Source organism: Penicillium samsonianum (genome assembly GCF_028829775.1).
Source record: "Penicillium samsonianum strain IBT 33392 chromosome Unknown utg000003l_segment0_segment0, whole genome shotgun sequence".
Lineage (NCBI taxonomy): Eukaryota > Fungi > Ascomycota > Eurotiomycetes > Eurotiales > Aspergillaceae > Penicillium > Penicillium samsonianum.
In genome coordinates this window covers 4,950,558-4,965,989 of record NW_026643261.1, presented here as the reverse complement: position 1 = coordinate 4,965,989, position 15,432 = coordinate 4,950,558, and the positions used below count along the sequence as shown (strand labels likewise).

The window sequence follows — 15,432 nt, the reverse complement described above, 5'->3', positions numbered from 1 at the left end:
TTGCTCGCATCAACTCTTTAGTTGCAGATTGAGTAGGGGTGATACTAGATTGTGTGGGGTTCGTATTGAGGATGTTCTTTGCTTTCAGTCTTTGTGTCTAGGTCTATGGGAAGTGTTTGTATTGGTAGAAAGTAGTGTCAGCAAGACGGGTTTGTTTAGTATGAGTATCCAATGAAACGGGGGAATGTGAGAAGTGATGTTCGAAGCCACTGTAAGCCGCGCGAGTCGCGTATATCAAAGGTACCAGTATTTGGAATAGGCCATCTAGAGAAGAACAGAGAGGCTGATATCTTCGCCGCTTCGCAAATTAGTGGCTACCATCACAGTGGTTCGAAGGATTTATCTGCAGGCGCGCGATACTCAGTTCGAACATCGCCAAGGCAAGTAGATATTACAGCAAACACCAATCAGGAAGAGCGGAGCTAGTGATGCATGCATAATATCAGATCCTGTGGTAAAAAGCAATTCCTTCCCAGCCAGCCAACCAACCAGCTCCCATATTTGCTCGGGGAAAAGGTTTCCTGACGAGACGGGTGCTGCTTTTGTATGCGTCGTGTACATGAGTTGTGCTTGGCGCGAAAGTACCTAGATCGGGAAGGGAAGATAGCCCTAAATAAGAGGACACTTGTAGCGAATCCCAACTTTGACCGCTTCTTGAGGGCCATCCAAGGGAGTAATCCTATCAAGGAGCGCTGGGGGCAATGGAGTGGATACATCCAGTATCCGGACTACGTCCGTATCCAGCACTCCGTTATGGGTTTGGATTTTCTTTTTTTCCCTCCCTTTTTTCACGAAATTGCGATTTCGTCTCCGGCCCCGCTATCCTTAGAGCCGGGATAAATAGATTAGGGCAACACGTAACAATCTAGTATGGAGTGCTTGATCTAGGGCAACTCGAGAAGCTTTCTTCCTTGCATGGCCCTAGGTAGCCCTATGTAGTAGGTAGGATTACACATCCTTGAATGGTTTGGACCTGTACCTACTGGTTAGGGGCCACGTAGCGCTGTGGTGCCGAAGATCGGTGAATGGGCACAAGAACTGTGCGTGGTAGAAGCACGGGGGTTGGGATAGTGGAGATATTTGTAAATTGGGAATGGAGAATGTGTGGTTTATACTGATATGGGGTAAGATTGCAGGGATTGAGGACATGCATCTACAATATAGCATACTCCGTACGTCGACTCGCTTATATTGAATAAGCCCCCGAATCTAATACATAGACGAGATTGGATGACCAGGAGGAGCAACGGTTCTTCGCGTCTCTGCAGACATCTGAGCCATGGTTGAATTTGCTAAGAAAAGCACGAGTTGCGAATACCTTCTTGCTTTCAAGTTTTTTTGCTCGGCAATGAGAAACATTTGAACAAATCATGTATGGTACGGAAGTATTCTCCCGGGCAATTATTGGACGTCAAGGTAACAGCCATGTACAATTCTGCGGTGACGGGTTTTTGTTTCTCTTTATCTTGGTTCTTTTTTAATAAAAAAAAGAAAATACATGTTAAAGTGATAGACCATGTCGTGCATAGCGAAATCGATACGGTGAAGTCTGCATCAAGTCAGGAACAAGATGAGGGCCTTGAAATTGCCCCTTCTCAAGATGGACCATGGAACTCTTCGCCGGCACCGAGCAGAGTGCTGGATTGTGGCCCACCTGTCAAATCTATACCAGAAGGCTGTACGGAATAGTTTGGCTTCCAAGGTTTATCTTGGCCCATTTTAGGCTTGCCTCGTCCCACTTTGTCTTATTGCTATATCCACAGGTGGGTGTCAGTTGAAATCGCATCCATGGGATATATGTACTCTGCAGTCAGCACTTCGAAGGATATTCAATGCACACAATCGTCAGGTGAGATTGTGTGTGCATATAATCCATACACGGAACAGAGTTCGGCCATCCAAATGGGGGAATCAAGGGACACTTTTCAAGAATCTGCTGACTGCCCTAACAAACCTTGGTAGAGCAAGCCCTAAGAGGCTCCCAGAGCCCAGTGCCCCGTTGTAAGTACCCCATATTTATATATTTATATAGTGTTATTCCTTTCGTCAGTCCGATAGGGTGTTAGTCGACACTTGGAAACGGATGAACTTTCCAATATTGAGCTACTTTGTACTAAGGATCAGAGAGATGTTCGCTTCCCGTTACTTAATCCAGGCGAGTAAATTCCAGAAAGAACAGGTCAGAAATTATGGTTTACACGAGTACCTGTAAAAGTGATCGCTTTAGCCACTTGCATATCTTTGGTTCACTTGTGTGGCAAAAAACAGCCACAGTGGGGTTTGACAAACGTTGGTGGAGTTTGCACATCGTCTAGGGAGGACTGCACAACCTACGTAGGCCAATGTTAGGTGGAATTTCTAGAATGGTAATATTTCAACAGAGGGAAGAAATCTGAGTATGGATATATCGACGCGTAGACGAAACTGGAGTCATTTCCCGGAGCCTTGCGCAAGAAGATAGAGAAAAAACAAAAACAAAAAAAAAACAAAACAAATCGCTTCGGACTCTCGATCTCCGGATCGACAAAGTGAACCGAGAATGTCAAGGATCGACTGAAGGGCATAGACCGGTTTTTTTTTTTTTCCATACAGAAAGAGGAACCCGGGAAAAGACGAGTCTAGGAACCGAGCGGATCTTAGGACAATGTTCAATATAAGTGTTATCAGAGAGGCTCCCAAGGCTCACATCTGAGTGAAGTAGGGTCATGATTTCATGGAAATCTTCAATGTTGGGTTGAGCCTATCATTTACCCCGGAAACTAACTCCGGGGTCGATAAATTAGGGTTATGGATAGGATTAGACCCATATAGGCATATGAAGGAACATGTATAAAACGTGAAAAATATTGTCAGGAAAAAATGACCATTGTATATATAATATATAGATATATAGATATATAGATATATAGGGATTAAATTATTTCTACTCTGTACTACTTCATACATATGAATTTCAAGTAATTGTTGCTATTTTACCCTTTTACCATTAGCAAGAGAAGAGAATTGCACTGATTTTTGGTATAATTCATATTCTGATATTCTGATATTTTGATATTGGACATCTTAGATCAACGATTATTTGGTTCCTGGAAGCTCTCCGACAGCTCTATTTACTTTGCTTATTTTCCTAGCGGACATGCCAGCTTAGAGGCCCACACCCGCCACCCTTTTCCCTGTTTTTTTCCCTGTTTTTTCCAATTTCCCCCATTTCTTTACCTGTTATTTACCTGTTATTTTCCTATTTTCCTATTTTACTATTTTTCCTATTATTTCCTATTTTTTTCCGCTTTCTTATTATCTCCCCTTTCCCCCACTTTGCCCCCATGCCCTTCTAATCTAAGCAGCGCACAGTGCAGAATTCACTGCATAGGTCTAGCGCGGCCCCAGGGCCCCTCCTCTCTTTCTCCATTCTATAACTCTCTCTCTATGATCTGTCCGTCCATGTGATTTGCTTGATTATCATGCTTTGAAATGGTGGCTGGGAAGACAGTTGGGCTTCTGATTTGCTATTTATCACCTTGTTTCTTTGCGCGACTTGATGAGTGAACAGACACCCCGGGGCTATAGGCCTCTTGCGCCTCGTACCAGGCTACTCGGCGGAGGAGATGCGGGAGAGGGGGCAGGGAGTCCTTCTGGCGGGAGTGCACCAGAAGAGAAACGCATGAGGCGAGCATCGACGGCTTGTACAGAGTGTCAAAAGCGCCGGACCAGGGTACACATTCACTACACTTCCTATTTTTCCTATCTCTCCCCTTGTTTTCACCTAACCTGTACTCCAAATCAATCTGACATGCTCCTTTTTTCGGTCTTGTTAGTGTACCGGCCCTCCTCATTGCACCGAATGCTCAACCCACGCCCGCGAATGTGTCTTCGATGAAGCCGCCGACAGACGCCGTAAGGCCTCCGCCAAGAGAATCCAGGACCAATTGGACCATTTCCGGTCATTCGTGGATGATCTCCTCGGACTCATCCGAGATAGTGACCGCCCAACGGTGCAATTAATCGTCAATACCATACGATCGGGAGCAACCCCTGGACAGATTCGAGAAACCCTCACTCGTCTCTTGGAAGATGATAGTCAATTTGACTCCCGCAATTCAGGCGTGCGCGACTCAGACCTGAACCTGAACATTACTCCCAACAGTAACATGGGCAATTATTACGGCCCTCATCGCTGAATTAGCCTAATTTCTTATCGGGCATTATACACATCTCTGGACGAATATGTGCCAGAGTTACCCCCGTCTCCTCCGAATCCTCGCCAAATCTTCTCGATCCCAAATCTTCTCGATCCCAAATCCTCGAACGACCAAACGAACCTGGTTGTTTCATAGCGTTTCCCTTTATAGCTGTTATTCGTGTCGCGTTTGAGATGGAGCAGGTCATTCAGAGAACCGTCACATTACTCCTTCTAGCTGTGTGACCAGCTCCATCTTTAAGTTTATTGCCATATCTCGAGACATATTGAGATCTCGCAAAGAAACCAGACTGTTCCTATTCTCTTATCCGAGCCCTAGCGATTTCCTTTTTTCGTTGCAAATATTCTTTGCCATCCCAGAAGAGGAGGCTTTAAAAGTTTGCAAAATTGTGGAGAGTCCCGATATGCCTTAACAGAAGTGAATATACCCAGAGATACCCAGTTAAACGCCGGGGTGTTGGTGGATACGGAGCAAGTGGGATTTTTCTTTTATATTGACTTTCGCATTACCTCCTGGCAGATATTCTCCCAGCAACCAGCCTGCAATGAATATCCTTCCTAGCCTAGGGCCTTTCCCACATTTTTTCTTTCAACAGAGATATGACTCAACTTCATCTCAACTTCATCTCGGTTCACTGAAACCATACTATATGCTTCTTCAGTCTATGATGCGAACCAGTTGTCCTCTCGTGCAGATCGAGGCTTCTATCTGTCAGTGTCAGCCAATTGCATTCCAAAATGATATTGGATTCCCCAAATTACATTCGGGGTTACAAGGGCAACTGATCACACTATCATATTGTTGAGCATTTTCTTCTTCTGCCGACTCCTATCAATCCCATGCCAGTGTCAATCAACTAATATGGCTATCGAACCTTCGGTAAAATTGCTTACCGAGGGTTCATGTAAAAGTTGATTTTTTATCTTGTAGCTACAAAGAGCAAGTGAGCGATTTCGTTGGATGATGTCTATACGATCATCGCCTTCAGTGAACAGCCCATTATTCGGTGAAAGCCTGATAACAGGGGGATTATGTTTCTTTCTTGATCTTCCTTAGTCACCGTAACTTGTGTAGATTAACCCATATCTGTACTTTCAATACCTTCTATATAGATACCTAGGTACATAGTAAGAATCCGGGGAGGTGGAGGCATCCCCGCGCCGACCGGAGACTTGCCGAGATCCTGTGCTTTTCCCAATTTCCCCCTCTTCCCCGGATACTTCTCCTCTCTAAACTACCTCTAGGTATTTCGAAGTCATCTCCTTTCGATATTCGGGAATTAATTCCCTGGCTCGGCCTGTCTTGCCGATCTCGATATGACAACCACTAGCGTTGCCATGCATGAATCTCCTCGGCCCGCGATCAAAATAAATGAAACTTCAACAGAATTGCCGTCTAAGAAGAGGAAAGCATCCGACACATTAAAAGATGGCGTTGCAAACCGCCAGAAAATAACCAGAGCCTGTGACTCGTGCAAAGTAAAGAAAACCAGGTGTACTGGTACTTTACCATGCACAAGATGTACGCGACTGTCACTGCCATGCAGATACAAGGCCGCGTACTCTCGGGGGCTACCACCAGACCCTCTTCCTGCATCACCGAGTCCACTTTCAACTCCCACTGGGCGTCGTACATTTGGGGATGTGGATTGGCGTACGTCCAGCCCCAATCTACAGGGCAATGGTCGGGACTCGACTGTGACCGACAATCTACTTCCAAACCAAAACAAAACCCAAACCCAGCATGTGGTGTCATCGCGGAACTCACCAGAGCCAGGATCAACGGATTTTGAGGGTAATTACCTCGGTCCTTCATCCGGTGTGTCGTTTATCAATCGTGTATGGAGTCGTCTACATCAAGATGAAACGACGCATTATCCGGATGAACTTCAAAACGAGTCCTCGCGGAATACAGCTGTCTTTATGTTTGGTGATAAGCCTTACTCCAACTCCCAAGAGGCGGAATTTACCCTCCCATCTCTGGAAAAGGCGCTGGAGCTGGTGGGAATTTACTTCGATTACTCCATGGTGACTTATCGGTTTGTACATAGGGGCAATGTGGAAGAGTGGACTAGACAGGTTTACCAAAATAACATCGGCCTCTCGAATCTCCCCGTGGGAAATATGGTTGCTCGGACTGCTATCGTTCTGATGATCATTGCTGTGAGTACTTTGTACGTGGAAATGAGGCCCGGGGGAATGCCTGGTAGGCGGAGTGAAAGGCTAGAAAGGTTAGCAATCTATTGATATGGTCAGAAGAGGGGTCTAACTGAAAGATTATAGTGAGCGCTGGTATGCAGCGTCGAAATACATGTCTTCTCTCGAGTCAGGGCCGCCACGACTGGAAACCATCCAGGCTCGGCTGGGCCAATGCCTATATCTGCTGTCATCGTCACGGGCCAACGAATGCTGGTACTCATTCGGCACAACAATGCAGATTGTGACAGCACTCGGATTACACAGGAAACGGTCAGCCAAAGTCTCGAATAATGGGTGCTCATATCTAGAATTGGAGCTCCGCAAGCGCATCTTCTGGAGTGTATATACTCTAGATAAATATCTAAGCATTATGTTCGGAAGACCTCGTCTGCTCCACGACGAGGACATCGACCAAGAACTACCGGACGAGACGAACGACGAAGACTTACTCGAAGAAGATCCGATGCGGAGAACAGGATCCACGGACAGCATGATGATTGCCTCTGTTCTTCATTACCGGTGAGTCCCTCATACCTACCCTGTACTTATCTCATATTGTATATGTACCTGGGCACCTAACACTGAACCCAGACTCGGTCGTATCCTGGGCGACATTTCCCGTCAACTATACAGCATAAACACCGTCTCTCGAGACTCCCCCATCGAGACCGCAATCCGCCTAACCTCAGAACTCGAAAAATGGAAAGAAACAGTCCCACCCTTATTCAACAGTGTTCACCCAACCAGTTTAATCCCACCCCTCTGCCGCCAAAGCCAAGTTCTCCAACTTGCCTACTCACATGCGATGATCCACGTCACCCGCTCATTCCTCTTGAACGATTTCACAGACCTCAGCCGTAGACCGAAAGTCCCGCACCCGATGGTCAGCTCACACGTCCAGAAATGCATCCAGGCTGCCGAGGACATCATGACAATAACCGATGGTCTAGCGCATCAGGGCGTGCTGATTCAGTCCTTTTGGTTCACACACTACGTGTGCTTCTGTGCTGTTTTGGTCGTTTACATCCATACCATCCAACAGCACCGTAAGTCATCGGGCGGATCTAGCTCAGCCTCTATCTCTTCGGTCGGAAGTCCCGATGATTCAGGAAAATTGCGCCAGCTTTTTTCTCTTGCTGAATCTTGTCAGCAACATCTTGCTGAAGCTACACGCAAGAACTGTCCGAGCCGTCGCTACGGGATTATTCTGGAGGAGTTGAGACAGGAGGTTCATCGACAGATTGGGTCCAATGGGCTCTCTGTCAAAACTCGGACTCAGTCTTCTGGTGAAAATGATACTCTCTATGTCTCAGGAGAGCCTTCACAGAATGCAGATATAAAGTCGGTTCTCTTCGACGCCCAGGCGGTTGATTTCATGATGCAGCCAACCGATTTGGGGATCAATACGGGAGACGATGCTGGCTTCCTTGAGAGCCTCGAGGGATCGATCTGGTGGGCTCAACTTGACTCATGGGTATGTATTATGCTTTTCTTGACGAGTCCAAATACAGAAGATCGCTCGCCTATGCACACCTTGTGTTAACACTTTGTTCTAGGCATTTTCCAATCTCCCTAACGACCCTTCTACATTTAACTTTTAAGCACAGGATGCATGTAGCTTACGGGTCACAAAGCCAAAATCGCGTTCAATTGCAAATATCCTGCTACAGTTCGTGTTGCATTCTGGCCATTCTTCCCTCAACACGCTATTCGGTTTACAAATTATGATTCAGTGGCGGTCAATACTGCATGAGACCACCGCGGTGAACGTTCTCCAAGTAGCTTGTTACTCTCCCTCAGTTCCGTTAGATGGTTGGATACAGAGTTAATCAGAAACAACATAACCTATAGACATATACATTGCCTTTTAGCATCTTCAGGCCCTTAAATATTCAATCCAATACAACATAGTGCGACATTTCACCTTGGATGTCACAATTATATAGGGATGGACTATAAAATGGCTTATTTTATGTTCGGCTAAAAGCCGCATTGTCGTGGCTCCCAAGACCTACTACTGTACAAGCGTGTCAATGCAAGCAATGCAAATCAGTATACTGATCTTATGCACATTCCTATCTCCTATCTTAACTTTGTATGATACGCAATGGTCTACTTCTACGCCCTTCGGCGGCATGTGGATCTCCGGGTAGCATCGCAAGAGGGTCGTCATTGGCTCGGCGTGACTCACTTGTGTTTTTACCTAGGTCGGCGTTAGAACCTTTCGGTGTTTGAAACATTGACAAAGTTATCGTATAGCCAACTTGAGTCATTGCGCTTCGGTTTTGTGTATAAATTGTCTTCCTCTCGCTGAAGTTGCGGTGTTAAGAACTCATCCCACTACTATTTCCAAGCTTTCTTGCATTCTTCCAACATCATGACCGCGACAAGTCAATCAACTTCCTTCGGCAAGCCGATGCTGAAGCACTGGATGTTCGATCCCACGTATAAGAACCTGAACCATGGATCGTTTGGTGCCCATCCGATTGCTGTTAAAGACGCACAGCGTGCGTTCATGGATCTTGCCGATGTGCGGCCCGATCCATACATCCGCCGATACCACGCAGAGCATCTGGACGTAGCTCGTGCGGCTGTCGCAAAGCTCCTCAATGCTCAGCGGGAAGAGTGCGTGTTTGTTAAAAATGCGACTACAGGCGTTGCGACGGTACTGTATAACTTGGATTTTCAACCGGGCGAGGCACTCATTTACTTTGAGCCCGTCTACGGTGCTGTTGAGAAGGGCGTTGTCTCACTACAGGAGCATAGCTCTTTGCAATCGCGAAAAGTGTCTTTCCAGTTCCCCATTACCGAAGATGAGCTAGAACGCCGTTTCCGCGAGGTGATTCGCGAAACTCGTGAAGAGGGACTCAAAGTCCGGGCCAGTGTCTTCGACGCCATCGTCAGTAATCCAGGTGTGCGGTTCCCCTTCGAACGGATTACTGCAATTTGCCGTGAAGAGGGTATTTTGAGCGTCATCGATGCTGCGCACGGCCTTGGAAATATCCATCTCGATATGGAAAAGCTACAGCCTGACTTCTTCGTATCAAATTGTCACAAGTATGAAGTATCCCCATTATCCTACTCTTTCCAATGACTTAAAGAATCCTCGAATATTGACCCAGCTCCATAAAGGTGGCTCTACACACCCCGCAGCTGTGCAATCCTCTACATCCCCCGACGTAACCAGCATCTAATGCGCACCACCATGCCAACATCTTGGGGATTTATCCCAGCCGCGGACTCTCCCGAGACTATCGCCTCGGTGTTCGAAGACCCCAACGCTCCCGTGACAAAGACTGCCTTTGAGCAACTCTTCGAGTTCGTCGCCACCAGTGATGACTCCGCGTACCTTTGCGTCCCGGCCGCGCTGAAATTCCGCGCCGAAGTCTGCGGAGGCGAGGATGCTATTATTGCCTACATCCAACGTGTTGCAAATGAAGGCGCAGACGCTGTTGCTGCCGCTCTCGGTACTGATGTCTTGCAAGAACCTGATCTGAAGCCTGGCCAGGAGAGCCGTATGCGCCAGTGTGCCCTGACTACGGTCCGGCTGCCTATTGCTGTTGCTCCGGCCGGAAAGGAGACTGAATCTTTCGACCATACCCCTTTGGTTGTGTTGTCTGAGGAAGAAGCTTCGAAGGCATTTTCTTGGATTCAGAAGCAGTTGATGGATGAACATAACACTTTCCTGCCAACTTTCCGCCATGGCTCTTGGTTATGGACTCGTCTGAGTGGCCAGACTTACTTGGAGACAAGTGATTTCGAATCTGTTGGGGTTGTCTTGCGCGACCTTTGTGAACGGGTTGCGAAGAAGGAGTTCAAGGCTTGATCTGTTTGCCTATATTAGGACTGATTGAATAGCAATAATTGGAAATAATCACTACATTCATAACCGGGCTCATATTAGGGACAGGAGTAATAAGTAGGTCAAAGCTAGACCGATGATACTATCTTCACCTCCAGGGCTGCCCAGGGAAGGCCTGTAGAGTCCATTTTAGGTCTAGTCTTTTTCAACTTGATACATGGCAATTGTCCTGATATAAGAATGAACTACAGTTGAAACAACCCTTCATAACTAACTCCAGCCAACCCATAACTTTCCGGCAATTCAAGAAAAGAAAAGAACCGGCACTAAAGATTGTCTTTCACTCGAAACCTTGATTTTTGGCGAGGAATATTGGTAAAATATGTTGCCTTTCTTCCGCCATATCACACCAGAAGCGGGGTGTGCATGTTCCTTATATACCACGATCAACCACAAGGTCCTCTAAATTAATCTATTCGAAACATACTAAAACTACCATGTCTGTCGCAAAGGAATTCGAAGCAGCCAATGCCAATTACGTCGCATCCTTCACCAAGGGCGACCTGCAGCTACCCCCACAGCGGTGCGTTGATATCGCTTGTTCTAACTCCATCCTTACTACTCCAGTATCATGCAAAAGACATCTGACTTTATTTATTCGATTTAGAAAGATAGCCGTGGTGGCCTGCATGGACGCGCGCCTTGGTCCGTATACTGTGCGGTATTTCTGATACAAAAAAAAGATACTCACCTCTACTATCTACTCTCTAGACCCCGCCCGCGCCCTCGGTCTCGAAGAAGGCGATGCGCATGTAATCCGCAATGCCGGCGGTAGAGTCTCAGACGCACTGCGCAGCATCATCATTTCGCAGCAGCTGCTCGGCACCCGCGAGATCGTTATCGTGCACCATGTACACAACCCCTGCAGACCATTGAGACTAAGCCTCAACCTTGGCTTATATCTTATAAAACTTTTGAATCAATTGCTGATTATCTTCAGACAAACTGTGGAATGCTCACTTTCACCGACGAGGGGATCAGAGACAAGATCCGTGCGGATCTACACCAGAATGTCGACCACATTGCGTTTTTGCCCTTCGGGGATCTCGAGCAGAGCGTTCGGGATGATATTCAACTATTGAAGGATAGTCCTCTTGTCTTGGATGTTCCAATCACAGGCTATGTGTATGAAGTTGAAACCGGGAAGATTGTTCAGGTTGGTGAGAATCAGTAATTGACACTATCGACATTGCAGCATAGTGAGCTTCGATGCTGAGGTATATACTGCATAGCAATCTATGAATGTGACCAAATCGTTTTGCTACTAGAACCTATGTGTATGCACGTATGAGATGAATTTTGGGTTATGTACGATTGCCAGGTACGTAGCACATCACCACACTACTTACCGGTGGCTTAAAAAGAGAGAGAAATAGAGATAGAGAGTGTAGAGACAAAGATAACGCCCTCGGATGCTCCGACAATAAAAGAAAAATCGCAAATGGCCAATGAGTCAGATCCCACACGAAAAATATACATAGGTGATTATACTCCAGACAATCCCTTTCGGCTGTCATGGCCCTTGCAGACCACGCCAATCCTAAATGGGTGTTTACCGTCTTCTGGCTCCCTTGATCACCAAACTACCAACCACACCCGCGACGAGAGCCAAGCCACCCACAATCGCAACGCCTACCAGACCCTCCTTGGCGACCTTATCATCGATGAGTGACCCAAGGCTAGCAGCCTGAAGGTTTGCGGGCTCCTTCTCCAGGAGCAAATCGTTGTATCGGCGGGCTTCGCCGTAATTGCCTAGCTTGAAGTTGCCGAGGGCCAAATAATAGAGGCATTCGCGTCGCCGCTCTGGAGCTCCTCGGAAGATCTCTGAAAGCAGGCGAACACCTTCTTGCTGCTCGGAACGGATGTTGGATTTGATCAGACCCTATAGTCAATACAACCCCCGCATAGGCGGGGAGCACCGGTTAGCGCGGGAATACCTGATCAAGGCTGGATAAACCGTACCCATGCGTAGTTGAACTTTGTCTGGATCCCGACGTAGTCTCCTTCTTTCTCGTATTGCGTTCTTAGGACCTGTAGCTCGGCGGGTTTCAAGGGACTGTGTCGGTGATAGTCAAGTCAGTTCTTACTGTTCCGAGATTTTCTTTCCTGACTTTTTCGCGGAAAACAAACCTTTCCGCATCGGCGGCATCTGGAGGAGCAAAGCTAGTCAGTTTTCAAGCATCAGGCATCAGTCGGAACAAACCACCTACATGGAAGGTTGGACATGGCGAGATAGGGAGTTGGTGGTTTTTAGATCGTGAAATATTGATCAGAACAATAGTTCCAGCAATTCAATAACAGTTTGTCAAAAGTAAAAGTCGTCGTTGCGTTGGACGAGAAGGTAAAAGCGAGGACGGAGAAATCACAAGCGCAACGTCACTTTGCGGAGGAGCAACATATGTGGCGGTGCAGTGGCTGTTGCTGCCGCAACAAACCCAAAACAACTGACTTTCCACCTCGACATCTTGTAACCACCGACACCATGTTGCTCGACGAGGACCCTGGAACTGTATGTGCTGCTCTATTTTCTCTCATAATTTAGACTCAAGAAATTTACTGACGGTTTCAGCTCATCCACCACACGATCGGCAACTTCAACATCCACCCCGATAAACAAGCCGTCACACGCATCAATGACTCGCTCTCAAGTCTCCAGCAATCGCGCGATCTGCGCATTCGCGAGGCCGAGTCGGCCATGCGAAAACTTTCACGACACCTGAATTCCCTATCTACACAACACGAAGAAGCCGTGGCCGTGCACGACTCGGGCAAACACGCGGCGGAGATTGTGGAGTTAGACACCAAGAAATTTCGCATCGCCAAGGCTGCATCAGAACTAGAAATTGAAAGCGAGCGCCTGGAGAGCGAGCTAGAGATGCTTAAGGAAAGACTGGTCGACCTGGAGTCCCAAGGTCTCGAGGGTGACGAAACAACGCGGCGCGAGCGTGAGGCCGATGATGCGACAATGTGCGTGCCTGTGTCCCGGTCTTGGATTGATACTCTTGCTAATATCTATCTAGTCTGCGCCTCAAGATCTTCCGTTCTCTCGGTGTTGATATCGAGCCCGATGAGGCGGGCAATTTCAACAGAGCGGTCATTCGTAATAGTCGCAAGGGCGATGTTCATGTCGTCAATATCGACCCGAAATTCTCCCGCTTCTTCTACGCAAACTACTTTTGGTCAACGATGCAAGGATGATCATGACGAGGGACGGTTTTGTGTGTGCCTGTGCTCTCTGGCGTTTGATTTTTGGAGGCTGGAAGCCGTGTCTTTCTATTGTTGTTGGTGTTTCTATACCCTTGGATTATTTTCTGTCATAAGTCATACAATTCTTATTCATACATTCCAGCCATATGGCTGCCTGGATATAGCATATTTTTCAGTAGTAGAGCGTTCACTCAGATGCTGGCTGCTGTTGTAGCCGCTCTTGTAAGGCTTGAATGACCTTCTTCCGGTCTGCGTCCGATATTGTCCTATCAAGCAATTGAGCAGAGATGTCATGTGGTAGGACTCTTTCTGCAGCATCCAATAGCTCCCCCTTCTGGATTTCCGACAAGTTCATACCCCAGGATGCGACCCATTGCTCGGCGAACTCGGTAAGGTTTTGCTCCACCCGGTCCATATTGGGGATATCACATCCATCCCAGGTCAATAGCATTTCCTTTGTAACGGAGCCCGACTCGGGGTCTTCTGTGGTTCCATATCGTGTTTCCACGCCTAGAGGGGCAATCCCAAGTTCCTCTGCACGGGCATTCCAAAGTGCCTGCTTCAAGGATCCGTCGCGTTCGATCATCATCCAGAACAACGGATATGTGCTCCGAGATAATGTATCTCGAACACCTTTAGTTGCCTCGCGGGGGCTCACCAGCACACCAACCGTCTCGCCCGTACGCCATCCGACAGGTGCTTGGCGGAAGGTTCCTTCTAGCTCGCGGACGACATTAGGGCCCAGTTTGGTCTTGAGTGATTTGCATTGTACTAGTACACGGAGTGCACGCTCTCGCTCTCGCCCCGGAAGGTGCCAAGTGCCAACAAGGTCGATGCCGGCGTCATCGCGACCGCCGATACGGTCGAGGCTTAGCGCGTAACGACGTAGGGTTTTGAGGACGGTATACTCGTAGTGCGTGCCGACATGTACCGTACTCGTCACTGGGAGAGAAATATGCTCCGCGTAAGAGAGAAATGTCGTCAGGTTATTGTGGTGTTGCGAAGGTGGAGATGGGGCCGAGGGGAGTTTGAAGAGCCGGCGGGTAAACGGGGTCAGCCCATGATGAACCTGTGAGCTGGAAAAGCAGCGACAGCTATTTTGTCCGAGTCTCAAGGGAGAGTATCCGGCAGCAAGGCCATGGTGTAGTCGCAACAGGCGCATTGAGTGATGTGAGGGAGAAAAGCCCATCTCACCGCATTGGAGCTTCTCTCCGCATTTGCTCCGCTTCTTTCGCTCGACCAGGCATTCTACTTTTCTTTCTCAAGTCAATCCAAGCTTCTTTCATTTTCTTTTCGAGTCGCTAACATGGCTGACATTCTCACGCAGCTCCAGACTTGCCTGGATCAGGTAAAATCCGCTCCCCCAAAACCTACATTCAAACTCTTGCTCACCATACGGACAAAATAGCTCGCAACCCAATTCTACGCAACACTTGGCTATCTCACAACATACCACGACAATGCCCCCACGACACCACCCCCGAATGTCCCCGACGCAGTACCGGCCCTAGCCAAAATCACCAAGAACTCGTCATCACCACCGGTCCCAGCAGCCATCGCAAACAAGGTGGGGGGTGCAGCCGCCGTTGCAGGAAATGCATCACCCCCGCTTGCGCCTCCTCAACAACCCGGAGCTGCACCAGGGACAGCACTAGAAGGTGAAGATCCCAACCTTCCTCCCGCACCGGACTCACCCAGCACATTTGCGAGCCGGCAGCGGGAGCTTGCGCGCGATCTCATTATCAAGGAACAGCAGATCGAGTACCTCATCTCTGTGCTTCCCGGGATTGGCGCCTCTGAGGCTGAGCAAGAGACCAGAATACGGGAACTCGAGACAGAACTCCGAGGTGTTGAGAAAGAGCGCGCTGCGAAAGTCCGGGAGTTGAAAAAGTTGAGAGCTCGGCTGGATGATGTGCTCGGCGCTGTCGCTGTGGGTATCCATGGGGATGGGTACCCTCAAAAGTGA

The 15,432-nt window shown here is 48.0% G+C and overlaps 8 protein-coding genes across 8 annotated transcripts; 6 read left to right on the top strand and 2 right to left on the bottom strand.

The window, feature by feature from the left end:
• Positions 1–3,538: 3,538 nt before the first annotated feature.
• N7471_005500 (Zn(II)2Cys6 transcription factor domain-containing protein) lies at positions 3,539–4,275 on the top strand (the record flags this gene model as incomplete). The annotated part of the gene is made up of 2 exons (XM_057278219.1): positions 3,539–3,712; positions 3,816–4,275. 2 exons carry the CDS (start codon positions 3,539–3,541, stop codon positions 4,176–4,178), a joined length of 537 nt encoding a protein of 178 aa, XP_057137829.1. The 3' UTR covers positions 4,179–4,275.
• A 1,220-nt stretch (positions 4,276–5,495) lies between these two features.
• N7471_005499 (Zn(II)2Cys6 transcription factor) lies at positions 5,496–8,238 on the top strand. The gene is made up of 4 exons (XM_057278218.1): positions 5,496–6,429; positions 6,482–6,916; positions 6,989–7,871; positions 7,954–8,238. The coding sequence occupies exons 1-4, from the start codon at positions 5,516–5,518 to the stop codon at positions 7,996–7,998; spliced, it is 2,277 nt and encodes a 758-aa protein (XP_057137828.1). The 5' UTR covers positions 5,496–5,515; the 3' UTR covers positions 7,999–8,238.
• Positions 8,239–8,601: 363 nt separating this feature from the next.
• Positions 8,602–10,286, top strand: N7471_005498 (putative aminotransferase family protein (LolT)). Its single transcript, XM_057278217.1, has 2 exons — positions 8,602–9,454; positions 9,530–10,286. Exons 1-2 carry the CDS (start codon positions 8,775–8,777, stop codon positions 10,221–10,223), a joined length of 1,374 nt encoding a protein of 457 aa, XP_057137827.1. The 5' UTR covers positions 8,602–8,774; the 3' UTR covers positions 10,224–10,286.
• A 410-nt stretch (positions 10,287–10,696) lies between these two features.
• On the top strand, positions 10,697–11,433 carry N7471_005497 (beta-class carbonic anhydrase; the record flags this gene model as incomplete). Its single annotated transcript, XM_057278216.1, has 4 exons — positions 10,697–10,782; positions 10,867–10,904; positions 10,971–11,110; positions 11,200–11,433. 4 exons carry the CDS (start codon positions 10,697–10,699, stop codon positions 11,431–11,433), a joined length of 498 nt encoding a protein of 165 aa, XP_057137826.1.
• Positions 11,434–11,811: 378 nt separating this feature from the next.
• Positions 11,812–12,485, bottom strand: N7471_005496 (mitochondrial fission 1 protein; the record flags this gene model as incomplete). Its single annotated transcript, XM_057278215.1, has 4 exons — positions 11,812–12,141; positions 12,222–12,315; positions 12,390–12,408; positions 12,470–12,485. The coding sequence occupies 4 exons, from the start codon at positions 12,483–12,485 to the stop codon at positions 11,812–11,814; spliced, it is 459 nt and encodes a 152-aa protein (XP_057137825.1).
• A 76-nt stretch (positions 12,486–12,561) lies between these two features.
• On the top strand, positions 12,562–13,457 carry N7471_005495 (kinetochore Spc24 family protein; the record flags this gene model as incomplete). Its single annotated transcript, XM_057278214.1, has 3 exons — positions 12,562–12,768; positions 12,829–13,226; positions 13,280–13,457. 3 exons carry the CDS (start codon positions 12,562–12,564, stop codon positions 13,455–13,457), a joined length of 783 nt encoding a protein of 260 aa, XP_057137824.1.
• A 196-nt stretch (positions 13,458–13,653) lies between these two features.
• Positions 13,654–14,628, bottom strand: N7471_005494 (uncharacterized protein; the record flags this gene model as incomplete). The annotated part of the gene is made up of 1 exon (XM_057278213.1): positions 13,654–14,628. The coding sequence occupies one exon, from the start codon at positions 14,626–14,628 to the stop codon at positions 13,654–13,656; it is 975 nt and encodes a 324-aa protein (XP_057137823.1).
• A 144-nt stretch (positions 14,629–14,772) lies between these two features.
• On the top strand, positions 14,773–15,432 carry N7471_005493 (med21 domain-containing protein; the record flags this gene model as incomplete). Its single annotated transcript, XM_057278212.1, has 2 exons — positions 14,773–14,814; positions 14,875–15,432. 2 exons carry the CDS (start codon positions 14,773–14,775, stop codon positions 15,430–15,432), a joined length of 600 nt encoding a protein of 199 aa, XP_057137822.1.

Excerpts from the sequence above, each read along its gene's own strand:
- N7471_005499 (XM_057278218.1), top strand. The coding sequence starts at position 5,516 with ATGACAACCACTAGCGTTGCCATGCATGAATCTCCTCGGCCCGCGATC. Across the intron at positions 6,917-6,988 it reads GCCTCTGTTCTTCATTACCG|ACTCGGTCGTATCCTGGGCG; the intron begins GTGAGTCCCTCA and ends CACTGAACCCAG. Across the intron at positions 7,872-7,953 it reads GGGCTCAACTTGACTCATGG|GCATTTTCCAATCTCCCTAA; the intron begins GTATGTATTATG and ends ACTTTGTTCTAG.
- N7471_005498 (XM_057278217.1), top strand. The coding sequence starts at position 8,775 with ATGACCGCGACAAGTCAATCAACTTCCTTCGGCAAGCCGATGCTGAAG. Across the intron at positions 9,455-9,529 it reads TTCGTATCAAATTGTCACAA|GTGGCTCTACACACCCCGCA; the intron begins GTATGAAGTATC and ends AGCTCCATAAAG.